Source organism: Cladophialophora psammophila, assembly GCF_000585535.1.
Source record: "Cladophialophora psammophila CBS 110553 chromosome Unknown aczJe-supercont1.21, whole genome shotgun sequence".
Classification (NCBI taxonomy): Eukaryota; Fungi; Ascomycota; class Eurotiomycetes; order Chaetothyriales; family Herpotrichiellaceae; genus Cladophialophora; species Cladophialophora psammophila.
This window is the reverse complement of record NW_006912942.1, coordinates 257143-281538: the sequence shown is the minus strand read 5'-3', so window position 1 is coordinate 281538 and position 24396 is coordinate 257143. Positions and strand designations below refer to the sequence as shown.

The 24396-nt window shown below is 52.2% G+C and overlaps 8 protein-coding genes across 8 annotated transcripts; 7 read left to right on the top strand and 1 right to left on the bottom strand.

The window, feature by feature from the left end:
- Positions 1 to 1062: 1062 nt before the first annotated feature.
- Positions 1063 to 2646, top strand: A1O5_10732 (uncharacterized protein; the record flags this gene model as incomplete). Its single annotated transcript, XM_007751307.1, has 1 exon — positions 1063 to 2646. One exon carries the CDS (start codon positions 1063 to 1065, stop codon positions 2644 to 2646), a length of 1584 nt encoding a protein of 527 aa, XP_007749497.1.
- Positions 2647 to 3469: 823 nt separating this feature from the next.
- A1O5_10731 (3-methylcrotonyl-CoA carboxylase alpha subunit) lies at positions 3470 to 5641 on the bottom strand (the record flags this gene model as incomplete). Its single annotated transcript, XM_007751306.1, has 1 exon — positions 3470 to 5641. One exon carries the CDS (start codon positions 5639 to 5641, stop codon positions 3470 to 3472), a length of 2172 nt encoding a protein of 723 aa, XP_007749496.1.
- A 477-nt stretch (positions 5642 to 6118) lies between these two features.
- On the top strand, positions 6119 to 7345 carry A1O5_10730 (uncharacterized protein; the record flags this gene model as incomplete). Its single annotated transcript, XM_007751305.1, has 1 exon — positions 6119 to 7345. The coding sequence occupies one exon, from the start codon at positions 6119 to 6121 to the stop codon at positions 7343 to 7345; it is 1227 nt and encodes a 408-aa protein (XP_007749495.1).
- An 813-nt stretch (positions 7346 to 8158) lies between these two features.
- A1O5_10729 (uncharacterized protein) lies at positions 8159 to 9920 on the top strand (the record flags this gene model as incomplete). Its single annotated transcript, XM_007751304.1, has 3 exons — positions 8159 to 8168; positions 8242 to 9000; positions 9055 to 9920. The coding sequence occupies 3 exons, from the start codon at positions 8159 to 8161 to the stop codon at positions 9918 to 9920; spliced, it is 1635 nt and encodes a 544-aa protein (XP_007749494.1).
- Positions 9921 to 11131: 1211 nt separating this feature from the next.
- A1O5_10728 (uncharacterized protein) lies at positions 11132 to 11695 on the top strand (the record flags this gene model as incomplete). The annotated part of the gene is made up of 2 exons (XM_007751303.1): positions 11132 to 11290; positions 11369 to 11695. The coding sequence occupies 2 exons, from the start codon at positions 11132 to 11134 to the stop codon at positions 11693 to 11695; spliced, it is 486 nt and encodes a 161-aa protein (XP_007749493.1).
- A 1334-nt stretch (positions 11696 to 13029) lies between these two features.
- Positions 13030 to 14424, top strand: A1O5_10727 (gluconate 5-dehydrogenase; the record flags this gene model as incomplete). Its single annotated transcript, XM_007751302.1, has 3 exons — positions 13030 to 13489; positions 13694 to 14201; positions 14256 to 14424. The coding sequence occupies 3 exons, from the start codon at positions 13030 to 13032 to the stop codon at positions 14422 to 14424; spliced, it is 1137 nt and encodes a 378-aa protein (XP_007749492.1).
- A 3899-nt stretch (positions 14425 to 18323) lies between these two features.
- Positions 18324 to 20006, top strand: A1O5_10726 (uncharacterized protein; the record flags this gene model as incomplete). The annotated part of the gene is made up of 4 exons (XM_007751301.1): positions 18324 to 18441; positions 18493 to 18695; positions 18752 to 19271; positions 19327 to 20006. The coding sequence occupies 4 exons, from the start codon at positions 18324 to 18326 to the stop codon at positions 20004 to 20006; spliced, it is 1521 nt and encodes a 506-aa protein (XP_007749491.1).
- Positions 20007 to 22209: 2203 nt separating this feature from the next.
- On the top strand, positions 22210 to 24273 carry A1O5_10725 (uncharacterized protein; the record flags this gene model as incomplete). Its single annotated transcript, XM_007751300.1, has 3 exons — positions 22210 to 22754; positions 22918 to 23160; positions 23211 to 24273. 3 exons carry the CDS (start codon positions 22210 to 22212, stop codon positions 24271 to 24273), a joined length of 1851 nt encoding a protein of 616 aa, XP_007749490.1.
- Between the last annotated feature and the right edge of the window lie 123 nt (positions 24274 to 24396).

Here is a 24396-nt window from a genome sequence, read left to right as displayed (position 1 = left end):
ATGGAATTCCAACTCCTCACCAAGAGAAGTCCATGTCACCGAGGTACAAAAAGCTACAAGTACGGGAAGTGAAAGAACAAGGGAAAATGATGCGAAGATGGTGAGTGAATACTAAGTTATGGTCAACCCACATGTGAACACATGGGGGGGTTAAAGATATAGGCTCGATGATATTGTTCGTAGTGTTTGGCGCAAATGGCTCGGGGCTCGGAGGATTGTTCTTCCTTCCGTCGCCGCGGCGTCAGCATTCCACTATCCCTCTTTGGAATTAGCTTGACCCTTACCTTTCAACCTGTCTACAAGTACTTCTTTTTGCCCGTCCGTGCCCGTCTCTCTCTTAGGAACTCTCCTTTGTTCGATCTACACCGGGCTTGACCGGGTTGGTCAGAGAGCGCAGCCTTGAATGAACTCCGTCTCGATCCAAACTCGACTGTGTATGTCCACAGCAGTTCACAAACTCCTTTGTTGACACGAACATGTGGATGCGTTTGCCATTGTCAGCTCATTGTGTGCTTCCTTTGTCACAATTCCTGCATGAATGCGGGCTGGGTTTTGCACAAACCTCCATCTTGAATTGTGTGATATATCTAGGCAAGCATAGTGATGACCGGGACCTTGGTATTGGAGCTTCGACATACAGTTGCTCTTCCAAGCATTCACTGCCTTCGCTGAGATCCAAGCAGGGTCCCACTTATTTTATATATCTGGGTCTTCAGCTGATCCACCCAGACAATCCGATCTGAGATGTCTCTTTGTTCCTCAGGCGGCCTGGTAAGACATGATACAAATGCCTCAATATCCTAGGTATGCTTTTGCCTCACGCATTGCCTCATCTACTGTTTCAAACGGGCAAAGGGGCCACAGGTTCTCTATTCATATAAATATCCCCTTCGTCCCTGGTGTGCTTGCCTTGCTGCAGCACAACGGGCAACACAAACTCGCTGGAAAGGTCTTCGCATTTGTTAACACAACATAAACCAAGCCTTGACAGCTTCCTTCTCTTCAACAACTCGTCCTCAACACTAAATTCAGACCGGTAAGTGCACTCTCTGGGATATCGAAATGGGAAAGGCCAAGGCATTCTTGAGAGGTGTCATGGCAAAGCTGACGTCTGCTCTCCATGTGTTCAAGCCTGGACGGCCGCCTCGACATCACGGAACCGAGAATAGCCCTTACTCTGTGGTTCAGGGGCCAGGATCTGCTACCGAAGACACTGACACTGAACAGTCCGAGATGCAACCTGCTACCGCTGCTCTTCCAGACACTGTATCCGACGCCCCTGGCACTGAGCAGTCTAAATCGCAATCCACTATGACGGCTACTCCAGAAATTGCATCCGAAAACCATGGCACTGAGGAACCCGAGCCGCAATCTCCTCTCGCCGCTCCTCCAGAACCTACTACCAACGACTCTGGCACTGAGCAGCCTGTGCTGCAATCTGATCTCACCGTTCTTTCACGAGGTAGATCGATGCTGAGGTACGTTATTGCAAATTTTACGGATGGATCAAGTAAGGCTGACTATGACTCGGACTTAGCTTCTCCTGGACAACAGTCTGAGGAAGGACGCCGACGAGCCGAGGAAAACTTTGCATTGGAGCGAATCGACTCACAATTGACGACTACTAGGAGACCCGATCCTCCAGATTCCGACGAATCCGCGATAGATTTGGACGCTGAAGCTGCAACTCGTCGTTCAATACGTGGCTGGCTGGAAGCGCAAATTCTCGAACCACGTCCTCCATACAATGGCCATAGCGAGATTGATTACAAAGCTATTTGCCTTTCAGGAGGACTTCTTATGCCTGGGCTTTCTGACCCATCTCTCACTCTCAAAGGCCAGCTGACACCTGAGCAGAGACAGCCGCTCGCCACGAATCTGGAAGATCCTAAGGACGAGACTCCCACCCGCTGGTCAGCAGATTATGACCAATTCTCCTCGGATGGTAAACAACGCAAGGTGGAACAGGTCTCTCTGGGACACTTCGAGCTTCAGCCTCGAAGTTGCAGCCTCAATACTCCACTTCCACGACCCGGTCGCGAGCAGTTGAAAGCCTGGAAGCTTCGCGGGGCAAACCAATCCGCAGGAGTAGATCCTGGGTTGACAGAGGAAACCGACCGTGTAGCTGCTCAAAATGCCGCCGCTCAGACCGGAAATGCTGGACCAACTCAGATCGATCGTTTTGAACCAGTTGCAGCCCACAATGCTCAAATTGCCATGGAAGCCATGCATCGGTCTTTCCAGCAAGTGGAAGAGGCTTACCGTCAATTTGATTTTGAGAATCAAGCACACTGGCGCAATATGAGGTGGCAGATTGAGAGAAATAATCTTCTACAGCAAGAGCTTGATACCGCACGGGCAGCGGTCAGAGAGCGGGATGCGGAGATTGAGAGATTGCGCGGGCTGATCTATAATGCAAGTCAGACGTTGCGAGCTGCTCGACATCCAAATTCAACGAATAGTTCTGTTGATGAGACGGATAGTGTCATCCATCACTCGGTGGTGGATCCGCTATTCAGTTCTGGTGAACTTGGAGAAGAGGGTGAGACCGACATGTACGGTGATGATGGCGGGATTTCGAACGATGACGACGACGATGAGGCTGATAACACCCCATCCAGTTCTGAACAAGCCGATCGGCCTTAAGTCGTTGATTTGAGAGTGCTCTCAAGAGCTTTGACCTAAGGCCTCACCCTCCGCTCCGCCCACGGAGCTGTTGAGAGAACCAAGCACATGAGGCTCAAGCAGGACTACTAGAGGTAGGGTGTAGGCCTTTTCATTCTTTCTCTCCAGAAGAATGAAAGCGATGGGAGAGGATTTTTCTTGGGACATCAACTCTTACCACCAATACTACTTGGTTTTGTTCATCAGGAAAAGGAAAGGGACAAGGGCGCGTATATGCGGGTGCCGCTTCACGGAGGCAATCGGTTTCTGGGATAGCCAAACTAACTAATAATACACTCCTTTGGGGTTTTTTTGGTCTTTTTTTTTGTTGGTTTTCTTAAAAGAGAAAAGAGAAGGGAAAAAACTGCTTCTCCTTAGCTCTAAGGATGCGTGTGTAAAATGCTCCGAGCACTTTCGATTTTCCTGTTTTCGCTGTTAAGTTTGTGCTTTTAACAACTTCGGTACAGCGGCTTCACTCCCGAAGCGCACGTCCCTGATCATGGGGTGAATACCAAGATCGCCAAATAAGTGAGAATAGAAAAAAAGGAATCCCACAGACGAAGGCGAAGAAATCTAGTCAGCCTCTCTTGCGATTTTAGGTGACTTCTCACGGTGCTCTTCTAAATGGAGTGTATGGTATAGCGTCTCGTGCCATTCCCGAGCTTGGGCCCTCCCGAAATCAACATTAGCTAACCCGCCGGGCCGGATCGGTTTGTTACTATAGTCTTGCAAGATTCCCACTCGTCCAAAAGAAATGGAATCTGCACCTTCACACTTCATCTCCGTCGTCGCTTTGCATCACCGCTCACTTTTCACCCTCGTCTGTTCCGTCTTCTTCGAATTCTACAAGTGCGACACCACTTCCCACGACCTCCCCCTCCATATGCACCACTCTCTGCACCTTGGCCCCTTCTATAGGGCTTCTTATAACTGTCTCCATCTTCATGCTCTCGATAACTATCAGGGGCTGCTCCTTCTTCACCACGTCCCCTGGCGAAACGAGTACACGGAGAATCTTAGCCGGCATGGGGGAGAGCAATGAATTAGGCTTCTCGGTCACGCCGAGGGCTTTCTGCAGCCATGGAGGTGAAGGTGAGTAGAGAAGAAAAGCGCCGTGCGGGGTGAAGAGGTGGATTTTTTCTGGGTTTGACGCAGAGTCTGATGTGGTTGAGGCAGGAGAGAATATGATATGTGAGGTATGTCGTGTATTAGGAAAGTAGGTTGTCAATGTATTTGTCTTGGAGTCTAAGGAGGATGAAACGGTCATCGGTTCGGGGTTGGATGGCGTTGATAGTGAGAATGTACCCGGACTCATTTGTTGGAGTTCCACGGCGAGGATTTTAGGCTGTTTTCCGGATCCAGGTTCGATGCTCGTGGAGGTGAACTGGAATGTTCGTGGCTGGAAGTCCGACGATGTGTTGAGCCACGAGGGGGAGGACAGTTGCCACGTTAAAGAGGTTGCTTTCGAAGTTGGAGCATTTGAATGGCGAAGGAACGAAGCAATCGCTGCCTGAGCAAGAACTTCAGAGGTAACAGTTATCTCGGGGAAGAGTTCCTCATGGTGTTTTCCGATATATCCTGTCTCGACGTTACCGGTCACGAAGTCGGGGGATTTGCATATTCTCTTGAGAAAGCCAATGTTCGTTACTGGTCCTGCGACTTCGTAGTCTTGCAATGCTGCAACCATTTTGCGTAGAGCGTCTTCCCGAGTCTCGCCTCTGACGATCAATTTGGCGATCATGGGATCGTAATGGCTCGAAACTTCGTCGCCTTGCACAAATCCGCTATCTATCCGCACGTTTGTGGTTTCCTTGGGGAGCCGAACGTGTAGAAGTTTGCCAGAATCAGGTATGAATCCCTTGTCCGGGTTCTCGGCATAGATTCGAGCTTCAATAGCATGTCCACGGTGAGAAATCTGCTCCTCGACTTGTTCTTGGGTAAGAGGAAGAAGTTTGCCTTCCGCAACCAAGATCTGCCAATGGACAAGGTCCAGGCCGGTTACCATTTCTGTAACAGGGTGCTCCACTTGAAGTCTAGTATTCATTTCCATGAAGTAGAATTCGCCCGTGTCATTGTCGAAGATGAATTCCACGGTACCAGCACCTTCATAGTTGACAGCCAACGCAGCTGCTCGTGCCTTGTCCCACAGATCTTTGCGAATCGAATCGTCCAGATTTGGAGCTGGAGACTCCTCAAGTATTTTCTGATGGCGGCGTTGAATGGAACAATCTCGTTCACCGAGGGCAACACAATTTCCATGCTTGTCAGCAAAAACTTGAACTTCAATGTGGCGCGGCGTGGTGATGTATTTCTCGACTAGGACTTCGTCATTGCCAAATGAGTTTCTGGCCTCACTCCTTGCACTCTCAAGCATGTCTGGGAATTCTTGGGCAGTCTTTGCGATTCGCATCCCCTTGCCTCCCCCGCCCCGAACGGCTTTGATTAGGACAGGATAGCCAATCTTTTCCGCCTCTTGTGCGAGTGTCTCAGGGGCCTGATCGGATCCGTGGTAGCCCGGTACACAGGGAACACCGGCGGCATTCATGATCTCCTTGCTCCTGGCCTTATCCCCCATATCCTCAATGGCGCTTGCAGGAGGGCCAATAAAAGTGACGCCTTCTTCTGCACATCTCTTTGCGAACTCTGCATTTTCAGACAGGAAGCCATAGCCGGGATGGATAGCTTGACAACCCTCTTGTTTCGCTATTCGGAGGATTTTCTCCTGGTCCAAATAAGCGGCTGTTGCGCCGAGATGGAATGAGAAGGGCGAGGAAAGAGCGTGCTGCGAGAGAGCATCTGGATTCGTGTATAGCGTAGTAGTGCGGATGCCATGCTGGGCAGCAGTACGATTGACTCTTATAGCAATCTCGCCTCGATTTGCAATGAGAATTGAATCGATGCTCTTGGCCGAGTAGGAGCGGAAAGTGGTTCTCGGCCGTAGGGTTGCCGCAGCTCGAGAAAAAGGGTAGTGGGACATTTTGAGCGCTGGGACAAGGGCTGATCACATTTTCAGCATGCACTGTGGCTCGGTTTATAAGAATTTACGGACAATGAAGCGAGAAATGGGTATGTGAAGCCGTCCCCAGAAACTCGGCTGTCCTCGCATGGCGTCGGAAATGGCAGCATCCCATGTTCCGCGGATGATGGTACCATGGCGGGGGATCCAGACGCGTGTGGCTTCTCCAAAAATGCCTGCCCGACATCGTCACACTGAATTCCATTTGTCCCCCCGTCCTGCATATCACGCCGTCCTCGGGTTACATGATTGCTCAAACGACGTTGAGAGAGTCTTTGAGTGGAAAGAGGAAAAAATAACTCAAGAGATGAGCCTGGAGTGATTCCCTTCCAACCACCTTCGACATCTGCATCGGTCTCTCCACCACGTCCTCTTGATGACAATTGCCATGTCTTCTTGAAAACAAGCTGGATGTGATGAAACGACCCCTTCCTCAAAATGTCCGATATCGAAGACTATACCTACTCGCCCTATGACGATCTTGAGGACATCCTGTGGGACGCAGACCCAACTCCAGAGTTGGCCGATGACCTTGCCGAGCATACCGTCCACAGTCCTGTGTACCAAGACGAAGACGCAGTCAAGAACGAGCTGGATGAATACTATAGTGACTGGGAGTATTACTCGGATGACTACATGGACGATGACCCGACCTTGCTGAGAAAGAATCCTCAAATCGGCCCTACTGCCAAACCCCCTCCCGGTGCTGTCCAGGATTCTAGACGGGGAAAGAAGCGGAAACTGGTAGAGACAATTGACATCCCCCTTTCGCGGTTGGACGAGGACAGACTCTTAGTCAGTGGCATTAAGGGCACAATCTGGGCTGAACCTTCAGGACGAAAGACTCCCGCGTTCAACGATGGTCAAGAGGAGAGGGTGGCTCTCATGAAGAATTGGAAGGACATTTTTGCCATCAAGGACAACGGCTGGCATCAATCCCCAGAACGGACAGGAGACGATGAGAGTTGGGCAAAGGACATGAGTCTAGAAGATATGGGTCTCAGACACGTGCAACGGCAATCGTCTTTTGATCAAAGAACCCAACACGCCGAAGCCGAATTTGAAGAGGAGGACGAAGTTGCAGAAAGTATTGCAGAAGAAGTGCCGGGAAAGGAGCATAACGAACACAGTGTGAATTCGAAGGAAGCATCTGCGCCGAATTCGACCAAACTTCGTCATGCTGTCGTTGGCAAAGAAGATGATGAAGGCAGAGGCTTCTCTCGAGTTGGCAAGGATAGCCTCAGACCGGGAAATGTGGTGTTACAATCGGAAGAGTTGGGTGATGATGAAATGCCCCGGAAACGGCGACGAGTAGAGGCAGGTCTTCCCTCCCCGCCAGATTCAAGTGAAACCATGGCTGCAGATACGGATGAAACTGAAGTTATGTCGGAAGCCATGGCGTATCCAAAAAGAGACGGGCATCAGAAGGACGACACCTCTGTAGTCAGCGGAATAGAGATTTCGCAAGGCAAACCGCCAATCATCAACGAACCAGGCCCTCGAAGGGAGAACAAAAGAAAGGCCACAGAGGAGCCTGACGAGGTTGGGCCTCCCAAATCAACTGCCAGCAGCCGTGCAAAGAGAGTCGCATCAAAGAATGGAAGAAATTCTCAAAATGTCGCCGCCACCAGCGCGAGTTCGAAAAATATGAGCAAGCAGAACTGATTTTTGGGGGGATAGCAAGGATAAATTGCAATGACGGGGTCCATCCACTCAACGGTTAACGATCACTCAAGCTCGGGATAATACAGGATTACTGGCTCTCAGACATGAAATTGACGAGCAGCTTAGTGTTGGCATGATATAATTTGCATGAAAGTAACAGATACACGAAGAGCTATATTGCACGGGTGGTAAATGAATGCAATGTGGCTCCTCTCCGCCTTTAGCTTACAAAACCCCTATTGTAATTGTTGGAAGCAAATAAAAAACATTCGTGAGACATTGTTGGAAAGGAGGCGAGGAGGGAGGGATGAGATGAGACGAGGCTCCAGTTCGGCTACTTTGGGGCTTGGCAGCCGATATCGAACGCAGAGTCCAACTGCACCTCCATCTGCATCTGCTTCTGCCCGTGAAAGCTATCGTTGAACAGTCTTTGGCAACCACTAGAATTTTCTTCTTGACGCTCGAGTCCATTCACCCGCATACTGCATCCTCAATCTCTCCTCCGCAATAGACTGCTTGGATATCTATTCAAGAAGGAAGAGCCACTGCCCCATAAGAGTTGTCCGACCATCCATCATCAGACTTGGCTGAATAATTCGGTTTCGCTGGTACGTCCACCCATTTCTATATTGACACTACGAGGGCAATCAAACACCACATGATATGGGATCAAGATCTTTGATCGTCGTCGAACCTTAACTAACCTTGTGAGCACTGTCAGGATTTGGCGTCAACTCCGCATACTACGATTGGATGGGGCAGGGAAAATCTTTGTTGGCTCTGGCTCAATAAAAGGAGGAAAGAGTATTGAAGATGGCATACAGTATGACTCCCACAGGCAGTCCGAAAAATCGTCTCGGATCCATCCCCAACACAGAATAACATTTGGCATCTAGACACTTCTTACCTGTCGTCCCCTGACACTCCCTCTACTGTTTTCCCCGAACGACTGATTCGGCCACTCCCCAAACGGTCCATCAAGTCCCGGCTGTCCCAAGAGGCTGCTGAGGCTATCACATACCCTCCTACACTCCCCTCGACGAGCTTGCCGACATACACTCACTATGGTGAAAATGGCGAATATCCAAACGACAGCAAGGTTTTAGTGCACCAACACAGTGATGGGTATGATCAGGATCACGACCATGACCATGACGACGACCATGAATGTCCTCATCACCACCATCATTGCCACCACGACGAATATGAGGATGACCTAGATTCTCAAGATGAACGCATTGTTCCTGTCCGTCATTACTTTGTGTCTTCTCCTCGATCTCCCCGATCTGGGCGCCAGAGATACTCTACCAAAGGCACCACCTCTGGGTCGGACGGTTATGAGGCGTTCGAAAATACTAATAACAAGAAAAAAAGAAAAATACCTACCTCCGGCAGTTTGAGTTTGCATCATTCATCTGTGACAGATCAGTTGGCGCATATGGGAATTGGCGGGACGAAAGACGGCGCAGCAGACGATTCTTATTCCACAATCGCTCACGCCGGAAGCCCTTCTGGTCTTGGCGTCCAAGGAGCCGGTAGAGGGCGCAGCACAAGAAAGCTACCGGGTCGAAATCCGCTTGGTGTTTCGGTTAATGGCTCCAACGCTCGGAGTGGCCCATCTAAATATGACCAGAACATGTCCGTCAACGCCAAAGGTAAGAACCCAAGAATCGAAGAAAAGGAGCAAGGGTGACTAACGGTTTTCGAAGCCGAAGAATCCAAAGACCAGGGTATCATTTCTGCTGCCATCGCCAACGCCACGGCCCTGCTTCGTAAGCCGCTGGGAAAAGGTCAAGAAAATGTGGGTGTCCTCGATCAACAAGTCAAACAAGCCCATACGAGTTCGCAGTTTACCTTTACGTGCGAGAGCGAGGCGAAAGGCGTGACCTTTCCTGAGCAGAGCTTATACTCACCGGGTTACGCCCAGCGCAACAATTTAGCTCCTCCAGCTCAGGGCACAGCACACCAGAAAGTATCCACTCAAACAACCCAGACCAGCCCGAATGTGGTCCAACCAAACACTCAACCTGCCCCCGCGGCCCCAGCGGTCCCAAATGCCAACGCCCAGGGAAAGAAGCCGCGGAGAAGGAGAGGAGATGTGTATGCCCTGGCTGCCCGACAGAGAAGACTTCAACAAGAATACAACAATCTGCAACATCCGCCGGCGCCGGAGGACATCTGGATCTGTGAATTCTGCGAGTACGAGAGCATCTTCGGTCAACCTCCCCACGCGCTGATCCGCCAATACGAGATCAAGGATCGCAAGGAACGGCGCCGACTCGCCGAAAAAAGACGGTTGTTGGAGAAGGCCAAACTCAAGGGAAGGAAGGGAAAGAAGCAGACCAAGGGTGGGACAAAAGCCAGCAACTACACTGGCCCAGTGGTGCCTCCGCATGTCTATGATAATCAGCCGCTGGACCAGCTTGGCGACGACGACCTGGACTACGGCTACGATGACCCCGTCCCAATGCCGGCACCGCCAACAGCGACTGCTCCGAACAAGGCTGCTAGCGGACCGTCACATGCCAGCACCGACAAGGCAGGAGGAACACATGGAGGGGGAGGGACACGATGACAGTTGGGCTTTCGACAGCTCGGTCCGTGTTTCTTATCTGTGCTTTTGCTGTGTTCCTCGTCTTGTTTCGGCCTGTCTTTCGCATCGCATTGGACTCTGATCTGGTCACTCGTTTTGTTGGCGTCGGTTTCATTTCCCTTGGCATTTTGATCTTCTCTGTATCTACACAGTTGCCTTCGTCCCCATACTCCGGGCCCTCTGGACAATCCCCGGGTAGCCTGCACATACTCCTCTCCCTCCCAAAAAGATAAAATTAGTATTCCATTTCTATTGATCCGGCATGGTAATGAATGGGGGATGCACCCCTGCCTCTCTGGACTCTGTTTGCTCAAGATTGAGAAAGTTGGACGGGGAGATTGCGTGTGCATTGACGTGGGACCAAGGCAGCTCAGGCAGAATGACAGGGATCATGGTTTGATGGGAGCGTACCCAGTAGATCCGAAAAGGTGCCCAACGGCCCAATGGCCCAATGGCAACTCAATCAGCCTCATGCCCGCCTTTGTGCACCGTCAAGCCACATCCCCGCAGTCCCAAGCGACATTCTTGGTGTTTCCCAATGACGCAAATGCAAACCACTTGCATTTCCAGATCCAGTTGTTTCTCAAACAAAAGGCCCCGTCACTTATCAGGAATCTTTCCTCGGTCCATGTTTGTGTCGTTTTATCGCTTTTGGTGCTTTTCATTCCTCAACAACATGCCCGGAGAAGGGCGAGAAGCGGTGTTTTTTCCATTTCATCTTTGTCCCTCGTATAGGTTTGTTTGAATAGAAGCCCAGCCGTCGCAGCTATTAACAACAACTTCAGTGGAAGCCTCTCTGACGACACAAAGCCAGGCCATTGTCAACTGCACGGAAACACACCAAGAACAAACAAAGCTCTCTTCATCACTGCCATTTCGTTTCACTCAGTAACAAACGCCCATTGAAGTGACTCGACAAGGCAGCACATTCCTTTTGTTTGATAGCCCAAGGTATTTGCCTGAGCAGTCGGCCCAACCGCCTTGCCTTCTCACATTCTGCAACATCTGACACAGACAGTTCAATATAATCCCCCCCCCCCCCTTTTGCTGGACATTAGCAAACGCCATCACTCCAATCAACTACACTCGAACAACAGTTGAACCAAATTCGGAACCCACCAAAACCACCCAAACTCAAACGCACACACACAGAACCCCAGCAACACTTCTTTGCAAAGTCAACCGTATTAACCATGGGTTTCTTCTCGATCTTCTCCACTTTCCGCAAATCCAACGTCTTCAACCTCGTCTTCCGGTCCGCCCAGCTGATCGTCGCCCTCGTGGTGATTGGAATGTATGCGGTGGATCTCAATACTGCGAACAAGGAGGACAAGTACGCCGACTCCAAATGGGTACGTACGACGAACCCCAAGAACAACGCTCTGACTTCTTTCCCGCCTGAATATGTCAGAGGACTAATCGCACTCAAGGTTTTCGCCGTCACGGTGGGCTCTCTGGCGGCAGTCACCGCGCTCATCTTCTCACTCGCCAGCATCTTTTTCCAGTACCGCACGGTTGCCCTGCTGTTCGCGTGGGACTGGGTACTCACCATTCTCTTCGCGACGCTGTCTGGCATTTTCGGTTCCATGTACATCGGCGAGAAGGTTGAATACGAGAGCGGCGTGCATCGCATGAAAGTTGCCGTTGGCTTCGACTTTACGGGTCTGATCCTGTGGTGCGTGACTGCGGCCTTTGGCACGTGGTGGTTCGTCTCGGAGAGGAAGGCCGAGAGACGGGGACGCGGCAATAAGGCTTGAACAGAAGAGCAGATGGGAAAGACTTGGGGAGAAAATGGCCAAGCGATACTCGGACTCTGCGGACTTGCACTGCCAGAGAAAACGCCCTGTGAGGAGAGGATGTCGACTAAAGCGCTACGTGGATTGTCCTTGATCAAGCTGAGAGACATGGTTCGCTGATGCCAGTGCCACGCGCAAAGGCTGCAAACCTACTGATTCGGTAAATGGAGAGGGTGAGTACGGCGATCGAAGCGTACTGTATGCGCTCTAGCTCCAGACAAGACCAGACCAGGTAGCAGGTAATTTGAATTTTGTTCACTCATACCACAGTGCCCAGTACGTACCAAGTGACAATTCAGCCCAACGCATTTCGACCATGAAAGATTACTCGGTGTAGAACCTGTAGCCGTCGCGCCGACTAACTCATCTGGGTATCCCGCCAGTGCCGAAGCCCCTGTAGCGAGCGAGCCATGAATGCTACATATATGGTAGTAGCACGGAGTACGGAATAATTGGGTTTGCCCTTAAAAGGTCGTCTTTGGATTTAATCGAAGATGAAAGACGCTTGGGGCATCGATAAGCGACGTAGCTCAACTACGCATGAAAATCCGCCGTCGGAGTACCCTGTCTGTAGTTGCCGACACCACTGGCGTGTATCTTCATGTCTTGCCCAATGTCTGAGCTCGCGAGCTAGGAGTCGGGGAAGGGAGCTCAGGTAGCTCAGGTAGCTCAGGGACTACCAGCCCACCCGACTCTGAACTCACCGATGACATCAACCCCCCCTCCAACACTGCTCCCACCAACCCATTGGGACGAAAAAAACCTTCTTTTGGGGAAAAGGGCTCACCAGGCTACGTAGCTACATGCACCTTCTCCTTCTTCCTTCTCCCTCTGTCTCTCCCTCCTCTATTCCCTTGTCGAAACCTTTTGCTCGCTCGTTTACAGAGACATTCGGTACGAGCGTGCTGGAACCACTGACTGTCTTTTCTGGGTGACGGTTGCGTTGAGATTCGATTGAAGTCGTCTCGCTCTACGTTACATTGGTGGCCGGGGATTCGATAAAACAAAACGAAAGGAAGAAAGACTAAGAGTTGCAGAGCACTGAGTGACTGGGAGCAACCAAAGGAGACGGAAGACAGAAAGAGAGAAAGAGAGAAAGGAAAAGAAAGCACTGGGAAACAGGAACAAGCATCGCTCTCGGCTACAGTTCTGGCGTCGAGAGTGAGGCACTCGGTAAGGAAGGGCCTGACGAGCTTAAAAGGGCGTTGCTCTTATCCTTGCACCTACTCGTCCGGCGTCAGAGCCAAAACTCTATGAAGCATTGAAACAGTCAAAAGAGGGAAAGGAAATCCAACATGAACACGCCCACAACCCTCTCCCTGCTCCGGCAAATATCTCGTCTCAAAAACTTGCGCTCCGCTGCCTCGACCATCAGCTCAAACCCGTCCCTCGCCCGACCTTTATCCTTCTCCTCCCGCCGCTCCCTCCGAGCTACTGCCCCTCAGCTGGAAAAGGACATTCCAGATCCGTATCACAAAGTTTCAACCGAAGCTACCGGCACCTCGGCGGGGCCCCACGAAGGCTCAGCTGCACGGACCGATCGAGATATCGTGGTCGAATACCCACCAGAAGAGGAGTTTCCCCGGGACCGTCCACTGCGCGGGAGAGGAGGGATCCGCTATGTCAGAACATTGCCGACCTTCAGTCTCGAGGGCAGGACGGCAGTCGTCACCGGCGGTGCTCGAGGGCTCGGATTGGTCATGGGTCAAGGCCTTGTTCAATCAGGAGCTGATTTGGCCATCGTCGATCTGAATAGTAAGCTCTCGAAAATTCCATTGTCATCCATGTTCTTGTTTATAAGGAAGCGAGGCCCTCGAGCCATTGGCTTGACACTGCAACCTTCAATACTCACAGTCGTCTGGCGGTATCTGCGGGAGAGCGTGATGTGAAATCGTCCACTAGATTCTTGAGGAACGGCTTCGAAAAGATAAGTACGCTAACCTATGTCATGCCGAATAGAGGAGGAAGGTGAAAAGCAAGCTGCGGAACTCATGTCGATGATGGCCAAGGAAAACGCAGACAGCGGCTCCGAAGACTATATCCCTAAGGTGACAGCGCACTACGCCGACGTGTCAGACCCAGAGTCCGTGAATGCATGCATCGCCGAGATTCTCAAAGAGCACGGTAAAATCGACCATTTGGTGACGTCGGCCGGATTCACAGAGAACTTCTCCGCCGAGACGTACCCGTATGAGCGCATGAAGAAACTCTGGGGCGTCAACGTCGACGGGACGTATCTGTTTAGCACGGCGGTAGGAAGGCATCTGATGGAACGCGACATCACGCACGGGAGCATTGTCATGATCGGGAGCATGTCTGGCGCCGTCGTCAATGTGCCTCAACCACAGGCGCCGTACAACGCGGCAAAGGCCGCTGTCAGGCATCTGGCCGCTAGTTTGGCCGTGGAATGGGCACACGCACATATCCGAGTGAATTGTATCAGCCCTGGCTACATGTTAACGGCTCTGTGAGTGCTTCATCGCCCCTGTGTTTGTCCACGGCTGCCTGACGCCCCCTGCAGGACCCGCAAAATCCTTGATGACAATCCAGAACTCAACAAAACTTGGACATCCTTGATCCCAGTGGGCAAGATGGGTTCTCCTGAGGACCTCCAAGGAGCTGTGGTCTACCTGCTGAGTGATGCCAGTCGGTATGTCACGGGCGCAGATTTGCGCGTGGACGGAGGGTAAGTTTCTTCTCCCATCTACTTCCGGCGGCAAGCGGTAGTGCACATACCCTCTAGATCGTCCAAGTTGTTGCTTCTTTTGGTGGTCTAGCTCGCTGACTTCGCAATTGTAGATATACCTGCACATAGAGGCGCTCATCTCCAATGTCATGAATGTGGACGATGGTAAGGAAAAGACCGCTGTGGGAATGTGCCTTGGAGACTAGTACGTACGAGCTAGTCAAAGCATTCAAAACTGCTCAATGCAAGCAGGAATAAGAGCACAAATCGCAAAGGCATTGCCAGTCATGTGCGTAGCTCTTGTTTGCTTTTCAGACGGATCGGGGAAGATCCGGTCGGCCTTGGCCGCTAGCCGTTTGTAACCGCCATTCGTGGTAATGAAGATGCGTTAGGAGTTGGAAAGCCTGGCGAAAGCCCGGCGACCAGAATAACCCAGGCAATTGACCACAGCACTTCATCCCACGTAACACGGCATGGTGCGATAGCGTATCTAATCCATTATGGCAAAGATGTAAGGCCTCGACCTCTTGCCATGATCGACATTGGAAGCATGGCCAGAAGGGGTGCGCCAGGAGAGGGGGATTTCTCTCCACAGGACGCATATCCACATGGCCTGGAAGGCCCCGGGCATTCCTGCTGTAGACTTTACAGCTGGTATCGAACCGAGATTCAAGGAGCTTTGGGCATCAAAAGCTCTCCAACTGTCATTGGAGTGACTATTAGCGGCCAGACCGCTCCAAGAGCCAAGGAGATCCAGACCGGTACGGTGGATGAGACCTCAAGCAAACAGATGAGCAATGTGGTTATCTCAGGGACTTTAGCTATATCCATCATGTAGCGGCACCGGATACCAAGGAATGTAGCGAAGGACTCGTCTGGATGGCGGCCGCAGCTGATATTGTCACCGAAGTCCCCGAGGAAATGAAAGAGCATGTGGTACATCGCAAATATTGGGTACATACCTATGATTGATTCGAAACAGTCATTTGTGACTCACCCGATAAGATAAGTTTGGAAGCAAGGAGTTGATCGAGAGTTTGTCAAGGACTCTATTGTGCGTACCTACATAGTAGGCCGAAGGAGCGTGGGGAGGTATCATGGCACCAGGCTCTTCGGAAAGGAGATGGGCGACCAACCACACACGCAGGAGGAAGTCTGTGTACCATTGGTAGGCGGTGGCTTTGTTTGCCTGGGGTCGGTTAGGGCCTTCTGAGTAAGGATGCCGGCTTCAGCAAGGACCCGATAGCCTGTGCACGTACAGTAGCTGCACATCCGGGGCGGAAGCAAGGGGACGACCCAAGAACGTGGATGCGGATATGTGTTGGCGCGTGAGAATGGCTGCAGGATTAGACCGGGGCCGAAGAATGGGAGGGCCGGTAGGGAGTGGAGTGGGGAGTCAAGCTGGGAAGAAGCTTTCGTCCGGGCTACTTGAGGACCTGCCCTGAGTACGTATGTAGTATGGAGTACTCGTACAACAGCAGTAGTCTTGGCCATGGCCAGGCTGAGGTGCGATGCGGTGTAGTGGAGCGCAGTTGGAGTGAGAAGCTCGATTCGAGAGCAGAAGGGAACAAGCTACTAAGATAGTTAGCGCGGAGGGGGGAAGGGGGTAAAAGGATGTGGGACAACAAAGTTGTACTTACTTAGGTACTGGGTACTGAGTAGGTACCCGTCGATGCAACGTTGGTGAGGGAGGTACCTAGCCACGAGCAGTAGGAGAAGCGAAGGTTGGGTTGACGAAGCTGCGGTGTGCGGTGTCCAGGCTACAGAGCAGAGGAGACTACCGAGTACCCAGTACTCGGTAAGGAGGTGGAGGGAGAAGGGGGAGAAGGGGGAGAGAGAGGTGAGGAAGGAGGAAGAAAAGAGACCAATAGAGATGCCGGCCCAAGACGTGATGGAAGACCTTCTTCCACTTCCTCTGTTCTTTTTCAACAATACCTCGGGCTCTGTTTTTTTTTTTTTTTTTTTGGTTTTTTTTTGGTTTTAATAATATTATTCCTCTGGCCTACCGAGTAGAACGTTATCGGGTCTTGGTCTTTGCCGTTGAACCGTCTCTTTCTCTGAGCCGAGTTCTCGATTTTTCTAGTGTCCCACCTTGCACCCCTGTCCTTGCCCTGTCGCTGTGTCGGTGGCTCCAGGTGGCTCCCTGGCGGCCATGGCCATGGCGATCCTGGGATCTACATTCGTCCGAGTGAGGCGCACCTACATATTTTAAGCCTCATGTGGTATAACCAGCTAGAAATTTATCCGGCGTCTGTTGTTCCAATGGTGTGTGGGTGGAAGCACAAATCCACCTCTTTTCTCTACTCTCGCCGTCTTTGTTCCCTCCGCCTTTCCCCCCTCCCTTCGCCCACTCCTCGTGTGGTGTGGTGCTTTTGTCCTCTCGGGTGGTACTGCTGACTATGACCGATGCGGTATTTTGGACCGCCACTCTGCACAACCCCCATCAACACCTTGTCTGTCAATAAACACGCACTGTGAATGCTTGTTCCCATGATCACCATTCCCGCTTTCGCTGGTCTGTTCCTTTTCCCTTTCCCTTTCCCTTTCCCTTTCCCCTTCCATTTCCCGATCCCTGGATTTCGTCCAGGACCCTGGAGCCGATGATGGCGGCTTTTGTAACCCCTCTCCATCCGCCCGTTCGTACATGAGCTCATCAACCCTTTGGGTCCAAACCAACCACCAGCCCATATCTGAACCGATATTGGGCCATCTGGGCCTGGTTCCTGCATCAACATCACTTCTGCCGTGAACCTAGAACCTTGTTTCGGTTCTTTCTTCTGGGTCGATGGTCGTGGTCGTGGGGTCGGCTGACTGCGACTGCGACTGCGACTGCGACTGCGACTCCGACTCTTTGTGACTGACTGCAAGCTTTACCCACCCGCCAATTCTCCAGACACATTCAAACACCTCTCTCGACACATCACTCCCTCCCTCTCTCCGCCTCTCCTCCTTTTCGATTGATCCGGCCGCCGTCTCTCAAGGCCGATTCAACACTGGCATTCCCGCGCTAGCTCCGTCACCCATCACCTGGTCCTCTCGAACGCGGCCACTTGCTTGTCACCACCATCGCCCACGTTTGAACCCTCAATTCGTCTCCCCCCAGTGCCACCAGGCCCAACTCAGGGCACTCAATCAACCGTGTCCCAGAGGTATTTCAGCTGGACTGAGCCCGTCTTGTCTCTAGTTCCTCGACTCAATCACTCAGGGCTCCGGTTTTACCCAACGGATCCCTTTCCGCGCGGCTTCTCTACTGGCCCTCGCTGGCCGTCACTGGCTCCCCCCGTTATTTTAGGCTTTCGGCAGCGGATCCCAGACTTTCGATTTCTCACCACATATCCAAGGGCCCCCCCCCAGGCCCAGGACCAGGTCTTTTCATTCTCCCTCTTTAACCCCCCCCAAAGTAGTGACCTTTTTCGATCGACGACGCCAGTGGTCCTTGCTGTTTTCAGCTCTAGCGGTGATCTAGTTCGACCTCGAGCGAACTTCCACCCGTCTCCAGGTACAAATCTGGTTCGCAGGCATTGGCTTTGGCCAGCCGCACTACTTACCGTTACACGCACATTGGGTGTCCGTGGTAGGGACTGAGGAAAAAGAAAAACAAGGCCAAAAAAACCTCTTTGCCCGGTTGTGCCTTCATCTATTCTTACACACCGATCTTTGGGCTCCTCCCCGCCACGCCACGATACGCACGGCGTCGCTGGGCTCCTCCTGCCCTTGCCGCCCACCTATTTCCCTTCACCTCGCCTACCACTTCCTTTTCTTTCCTTTGATCCCCTTTGTCGCTCCATCTTGGTCGTGGACCACGGTGCTGGAACAAAAGGATATGGTTTGGCCGACTCGGAGTTTGACCTTCGGCTTCGTGGAGCTGCCACCGAGGGAGACATACCTTGACCGCCGCATGTCATGACGGCCGTTTTACCCCAAGGACTGATTAATGCCAATCCCAACGTTCAACAGCATGCTCTCGATGATTCTGATCTCGACCTCACCAACGCAGAAGTGCTCAGCAAGTTTTGGAAAGGTCTGTGTCCTTTCATGGTTGACCATCCGGTAATGGCTAACGGGTTGCTAGTTTACGCCATTCAAAGCGAAGCGACACAGGACACCTCCTCCACGAGGTTGCGGAACTTGTTCTGGAGAGTATGGAGCAGTCCGATCCTCACCCAGTCTATGACATCTGCGCGACTGGTGCATCTGTGGGCTCAATGCAATGGAGACTTGGACTTAACCCCAATCGAAGACAGCATCAGTAGACCTCGGAGACTCGTTTCACAGGTACTGTCTGTTCCATACATCATCTCTCAGATTTCCTGCTGACTGGAATCGCTCAGGATTTCTCCACCCCAAACCAAGCTTCGAACACACCCTCTCCTTTGTCTCCTGCCTCTGAGATCCATCAGACTTCGGGCTCCACTCCACGAACTAGGCCAAACGTTGCACCCACTTTGCAAAACTTCAAGTTTCCTTCCGTGACGACTGACAGAGGTGACGGGGATTCCTATCCCTCCCTTATGCAAGCCGGCGGACATGGCCGAAAGCAATCTGAGGATACTTCGGGATCTACATCTCACGCTACTTCAGAATCATCTTCGCGGCCGACCTTGAGTAGAACCACTAGTGGCGGGCGACAAAGATTGCCTGTTTTGGCCACCGCTGGAAAGTCGAGGACAAGACCTCAGATCCCACGAAGAAAATCCAGTTCACAGAAGTCTCCAGGGGGGCCAAGTGTACCGAAGTCTCTGAGGGGACAGCAGGAAACCGCTGTGGCTGATGCCACAACTCAAGACCCTGGTGCTGTTGTAGGTCGTCTTGCTGCCAGAGGTCCGCCTCCTGGTTTGCCAATGGTGCCTTGTAAGTACTTCTTACAACAACATAGGGGTTGACAAGCTGACGACTCGAGTGACAGCCACCACCAGTGGACCCGTTTTTGCTCTGCCTTCCGCCTCTTCATGGCAGAGCGTAGATTCGGCATCTGACAACCTTGTCCTAGCAACCACTGCACTTGCTCTACCTACTGCTTCGGCAGAACTCGTGGATCCAGATTTCCGAGGCAAATTCGTCGAAACACAGAAGAAGTTGGTCAGTTCTACAAACCTTGCTGGTCTAAATCGAATCAAAAAGACAGGTAGCGTTGTCCGGTTTGCAGATGAGGTGCCCCTGGATGTGCGGAAGGGAAAGGAAAGAGAAAAGGAAGCCATGTCCCCGCTTCGAGATGAGAACATCGGATCTTCACGGTTGTGGAGGAGTATGTCCAGTGATACAGTCTCCGATGATGCCGATGACGACGACTCGTCCTTGGAGAATATGCAACTTCCACGCACCAAGAGCCATCTGAGCCTTCTGATTCAGAACAGAAGAGACCAAACAGGAAGCTCGGACATTGGCCCTGCCACAGAATCACGCGACTCCAGCGGAAAAGAAAAGGAGAAGGAGAAGGCCAAGTCCAAGGAAGAAGAACTCCTATCCATGGGTCGGCGGGACGGAGTGACGAAGGCTGGTGGCGTCCAGGTTCCCAAACAGCACCGGATAAGCGAGCTGGAAGATCCTGGATACATGTCGCCGTCAAGCCCTGAGCCTTTGTTTTGAACCAGCATTGTGCGAGAACCACCGACAATCTCGGTCAATTGAAGTAGAGCAGAGTCCATTTGTACCACGATACGACGTTACGACGAGACGGCCGAATAAAATCTGTATCAACAACACGAGGGTTTGATGAGCAGCAACATTTCTTAGGGACAGCCCACGTATGTGGCATGCAATTTGGGAGTTTGGGGCATCCATTCAGCGGTGTTTGGTACAGACCAGAACTTGGCGTTGACAAAACTTTCGCTCAAGTCACCAGCAGCCGAGCAAATTGAACGATTCTAGCACAGAGTTGCCCAACAGCGAATGAAATCATGGACTTGGGTTTTGTTGGCTCTGGGTGATTAAGACCACTAAACATGACCCACGTGCGGGCTTCACCACTTCCCCTTTATTACGTTTCCGCTGAACGATCTTCGTCGAAGACGACTAACATCCCTTTCGCTTTCGCTTCGGCTTGAAAGCCCCATTTTCCTAGCGGCATATAATATATTCCTGTTCTGTCTGTCCGCAGGGCTGCTAGGCCCCTCGCTCGCCCCCAAGATGACTCCATCATGAAGCGAGAATCATTTCCCCTTGTGGCAATTCCCACGCCGGGCTGGACCAATCACCTTTACGCTTGGTGCTCCCAGCCTTGCCCTGCCTCGCGGGTGATAGTAGATTGCTCGTTTGGTGTTTTTCTCTTCGAACTGATGGCAAACATGCCTACGTCCTCGGCAGTCTTGAGTTTAGCTCAATATCGGTGGCAACGGGGATAGATATATCGTACGCCAGGAGGAGAGTTGAAAGCAGGAAGGTGTCGAGGTGGTGAATGAACGGGGTTGGGTTCTTCCTCGCTAACACATCCTGGGTATGTGACAGGTAGTGCTCTGTGAGAACGCAGCACAAGCTGATTTATCGACAGCAAGAAACTCGTGCTCGTAGTCTCAATGGTCGTGTTGACCGGGCATTCAAGCGCAAAGGCGCGCGGAACGAATTCCAAGCTGTCACACCTTACACCAAGGTGAGGTTTGAATGGCTCCCTGCTACAAGATGCGAAAACCCAAACAACTGTCCTGTTTTTCCGACAATCAGTCTCGTTTTCATCTTCAAGCTGTAACCGCAAATCTTGGACACAATGCGAGTGATAGGCGCATGGACTTGCAAAGGATGCGATGAGTCGGAGTGAGTATGATGGAGAGGCAAATCCTCGTTGATGGACGAATTTCGGGCATACCTACTACTTCGTACTTCCCCACTACGGTAGGAAATGGCAAATTGCGAAAACGCGTTGAAGGCGGGTCCAGGCCGACGCGTTTATTGGCTGGGCAGAGATCCTCCTTTCTCCGCTCCAGTCACGTGATCGATGGAGTTGGAGAGCTCGGCTGGTCGCAAAAATGCGATCAAAAGCCCTGCAACTCGCCGCCTGGAAATTTTCCACCCCAAGTCTTGTCCATGTTCCCAGAATAAAACGAGTATGACTACGTGCTCAAGCGAGTTCTCGGTCCCTGAATCTCGCGCTTTCCACTGATCTTGCTCACCGTCATGCAGCGCTCGATGTTGGAGAAGCTGGCATCGGGCGTGGGATCACTGCCAGTCAATTGGAGAAGCGGCCTTTGGAGGGGGAGGCAGAAGACGGAATCGCACTGGCTGAGCATTGGCCTGGGTGGCCCGCTTTTCCGTCTATGACCAGCCACTCACACGCGGTTGCCCACTCAAGGGATCCGTTTCGCCGTTGGTCGGCCATTCGGTGCAAGCGCATCAGACTCCAGAGTGCAGGGTGCAGGGTGCAAGTGCGCAGGCGCAAGTGTGTGTGCAGTCACCGCCGCAGTCTCGCCAGACCAGCAGAGCAAAGAGGGCCGCAGCAACTGCTTGACTGCGTTCACACTTCTGACCAGAGCACACACAACCGCTTCTTCTCTCTTCACTCTCCTGCAGAATCCCTGATCCCCAGCAGTGTGAATATGCTGTTTCCAATGCTGGCTCTCTGCTGCTTCTGTTGTCTGTCTCTGTGACCCTCTTCTCACTTTGCCAGCACCCGCTTCTCCTCAGTGAGAAAACACGATCAATTTGTAACAACCCACCCACGGCGCGAACTCTGCCTCTCCACCACCGCTCCTCTTCTAGCCCTCGTACGGCATCTCCTGGATTCCCTGACTGGCCATGACACTTACACGATACCATAGAAAAGTTGCCCCGGCCACAAGTTGAAAACCCCCCCCAAAAAATGAGTCCCCGACGCTCATCCCGTGCTCGCTCCTCGCAGCAACCCCCTCTCGGTCCCAACCACACAAACTCCAACGCTTCAATCACCTCCAAGTCGGATCGAGACACTCGAGCCAACAATCGTGCAAACTCTCCTCGAAGGCCCTCCACCCAACGATCCGAATCTGCTGATGGTGCAGACTCATCCTCTCGCACCGAGCAGGTCGCACCGCGTCGCAGTCGCCGCAACGGAGAGGACAAAGAACAAATAGTCAAACAGCAGGGCGACGATGAGGAAAATGACATCGACCCTGCTGACGAGGAAATTACTCGCTGTATCTGTGGACAGGCCGAGTACCCTGGACCTTCGCCTGCCCTGCGACAGCAGCAAACAATCCCCGACGCCCTGACCGACGACACGGGCAATTTCTTTGTCCAATGCGACAACTGCAGTGTCTGGCAACACGGCGGCTGTATGGGTCTGCTGGATGAGTCCATGCTACCGGATGAGTACTACTGTGAACAGTGCAAGCCAGAATACCACAAGATCACAAAGGCAGCAAATGGGTGAGCTAGCCCCTATCAAACTCCTATGCTTCCAGGCGTGTGCAATGGCCCGTCACTGAAAGGATCTCACCCTTTTTCTCAATATTTGTTTGTGGTGACTGCGTGTGGTCACCTTGTTTGCCGAATCTGTCAATACAGAAGACTGACACATTACATCCACCAGGCCAAAATCTTCTCGGTATCTCCCCGTTCTGGAGACTAGCTCCAGTCGATCCTCTCCCTTGTCCTCAAATCCGGAAATGGGCCGCAAGAAGGAAAATAAGCACAAACAGTCCGAGAGTACCAAAAGAAGGGCCACCTTCAACAGCCGGGGCGCCTACGACGAAGACGAGATGCTGAGGCGAGCCATTGAGGAGAGCAAAGAGATGGGCACCCTGGGCAAACGCACAAGAGATGAATCAGAAGAGTAGGTCATTCTTTGACAGAGAGAGTTACGCCTTACTGATATCTGGACAGGCACAAAGGTACCACCAAGCGACAGCGTACCGGATCCAACTCCTCAGAGACAGTGTCGAAGCGCAGTGAATCACCTGAAGCTGGGGTTGATGACCCGCCTAGTAGATCGACCACGAACGGTCGAGCTACGTCGCAAAAACTGAGGGGAGCTGCTGCTCGCAACAACCGCGAAAAGGAGCTTCGAGAAAAAGCAAAAGAACAGCAGGCAGCTCAACGTGCGGAGGCTGCGAGTAAACGCAATGCTCGGTCAGAACGGAGAAGGGCAGATGGTGAGCCATACCCGCATCCAGTAATCAAGATATTGACCAGTGAGCCAGACTCGCCTCCTCCCACCCCGAGTCTCTCTCCCTCAAAGGGAGGACCAGCCAATGGCAAAGCAAAAGCAGACACGCCCCCCTCTGGTCGATCGAATCATAACAATAACCGCAAGCCCGGCGGCAGAGCGCCTGCAAGGCGAGGAAGACTAGGGCGAAATCAGTTTACGCGTGACCAGGCAAACGGCGAAGACGGGGACAATACACCTTTGCGGGATGCATCTCACGACATCAACGGCCACGATAACAAAAACGGAGATTCACCTTCTGCTGCCGACCGGAAAGGAAGTGCAGGCGGAGCCGGTGTCATCCACTGCATCAACGGCGAGAGCGGACGCAGTTCAAAAGCGAAGACGCATCCTGCGAGGACAAGTCTCAACGAAATGAAAAGACGGGTGGCCGCGATTCTAGAATTTGTTGGACGCATGCAGACGGAGCGGACCACGCAGGCCCAAGCAGCAATCCATGTCAGCAGTGGCAGCGGAGGAAGTTCCAAGGGATCAAACACGCCAAACGGCGTGAGCAAGACGTCAAGCACCTCGAGCACGACCGGGAGCAATTTACCCACGGCGAGTCTCGTGCGTGCTGTCGAGGCTGGGCTGAAAGATGTGAAGGAGAAGGATGATGACAATGTGGTGTCGATGATGGATGAGAGGGAGTTTGCGACGATGGGGAGTGTGGATATGATGGAGACGCTGACAAGGGAGTTGGTGCAGTGGCAGAGCGTGTATGGGGTATATTCGCGGTGAGGGTGGTAATCATGCTCAATCGGAGGCCAGGGAAAGGACAGGTGTGTTGGGACAATTCGCGGGCTTCTGTGGGCATGACGACGACGACGACAATGATGATGGGTGGGCTTGGGTTTTGTGTTT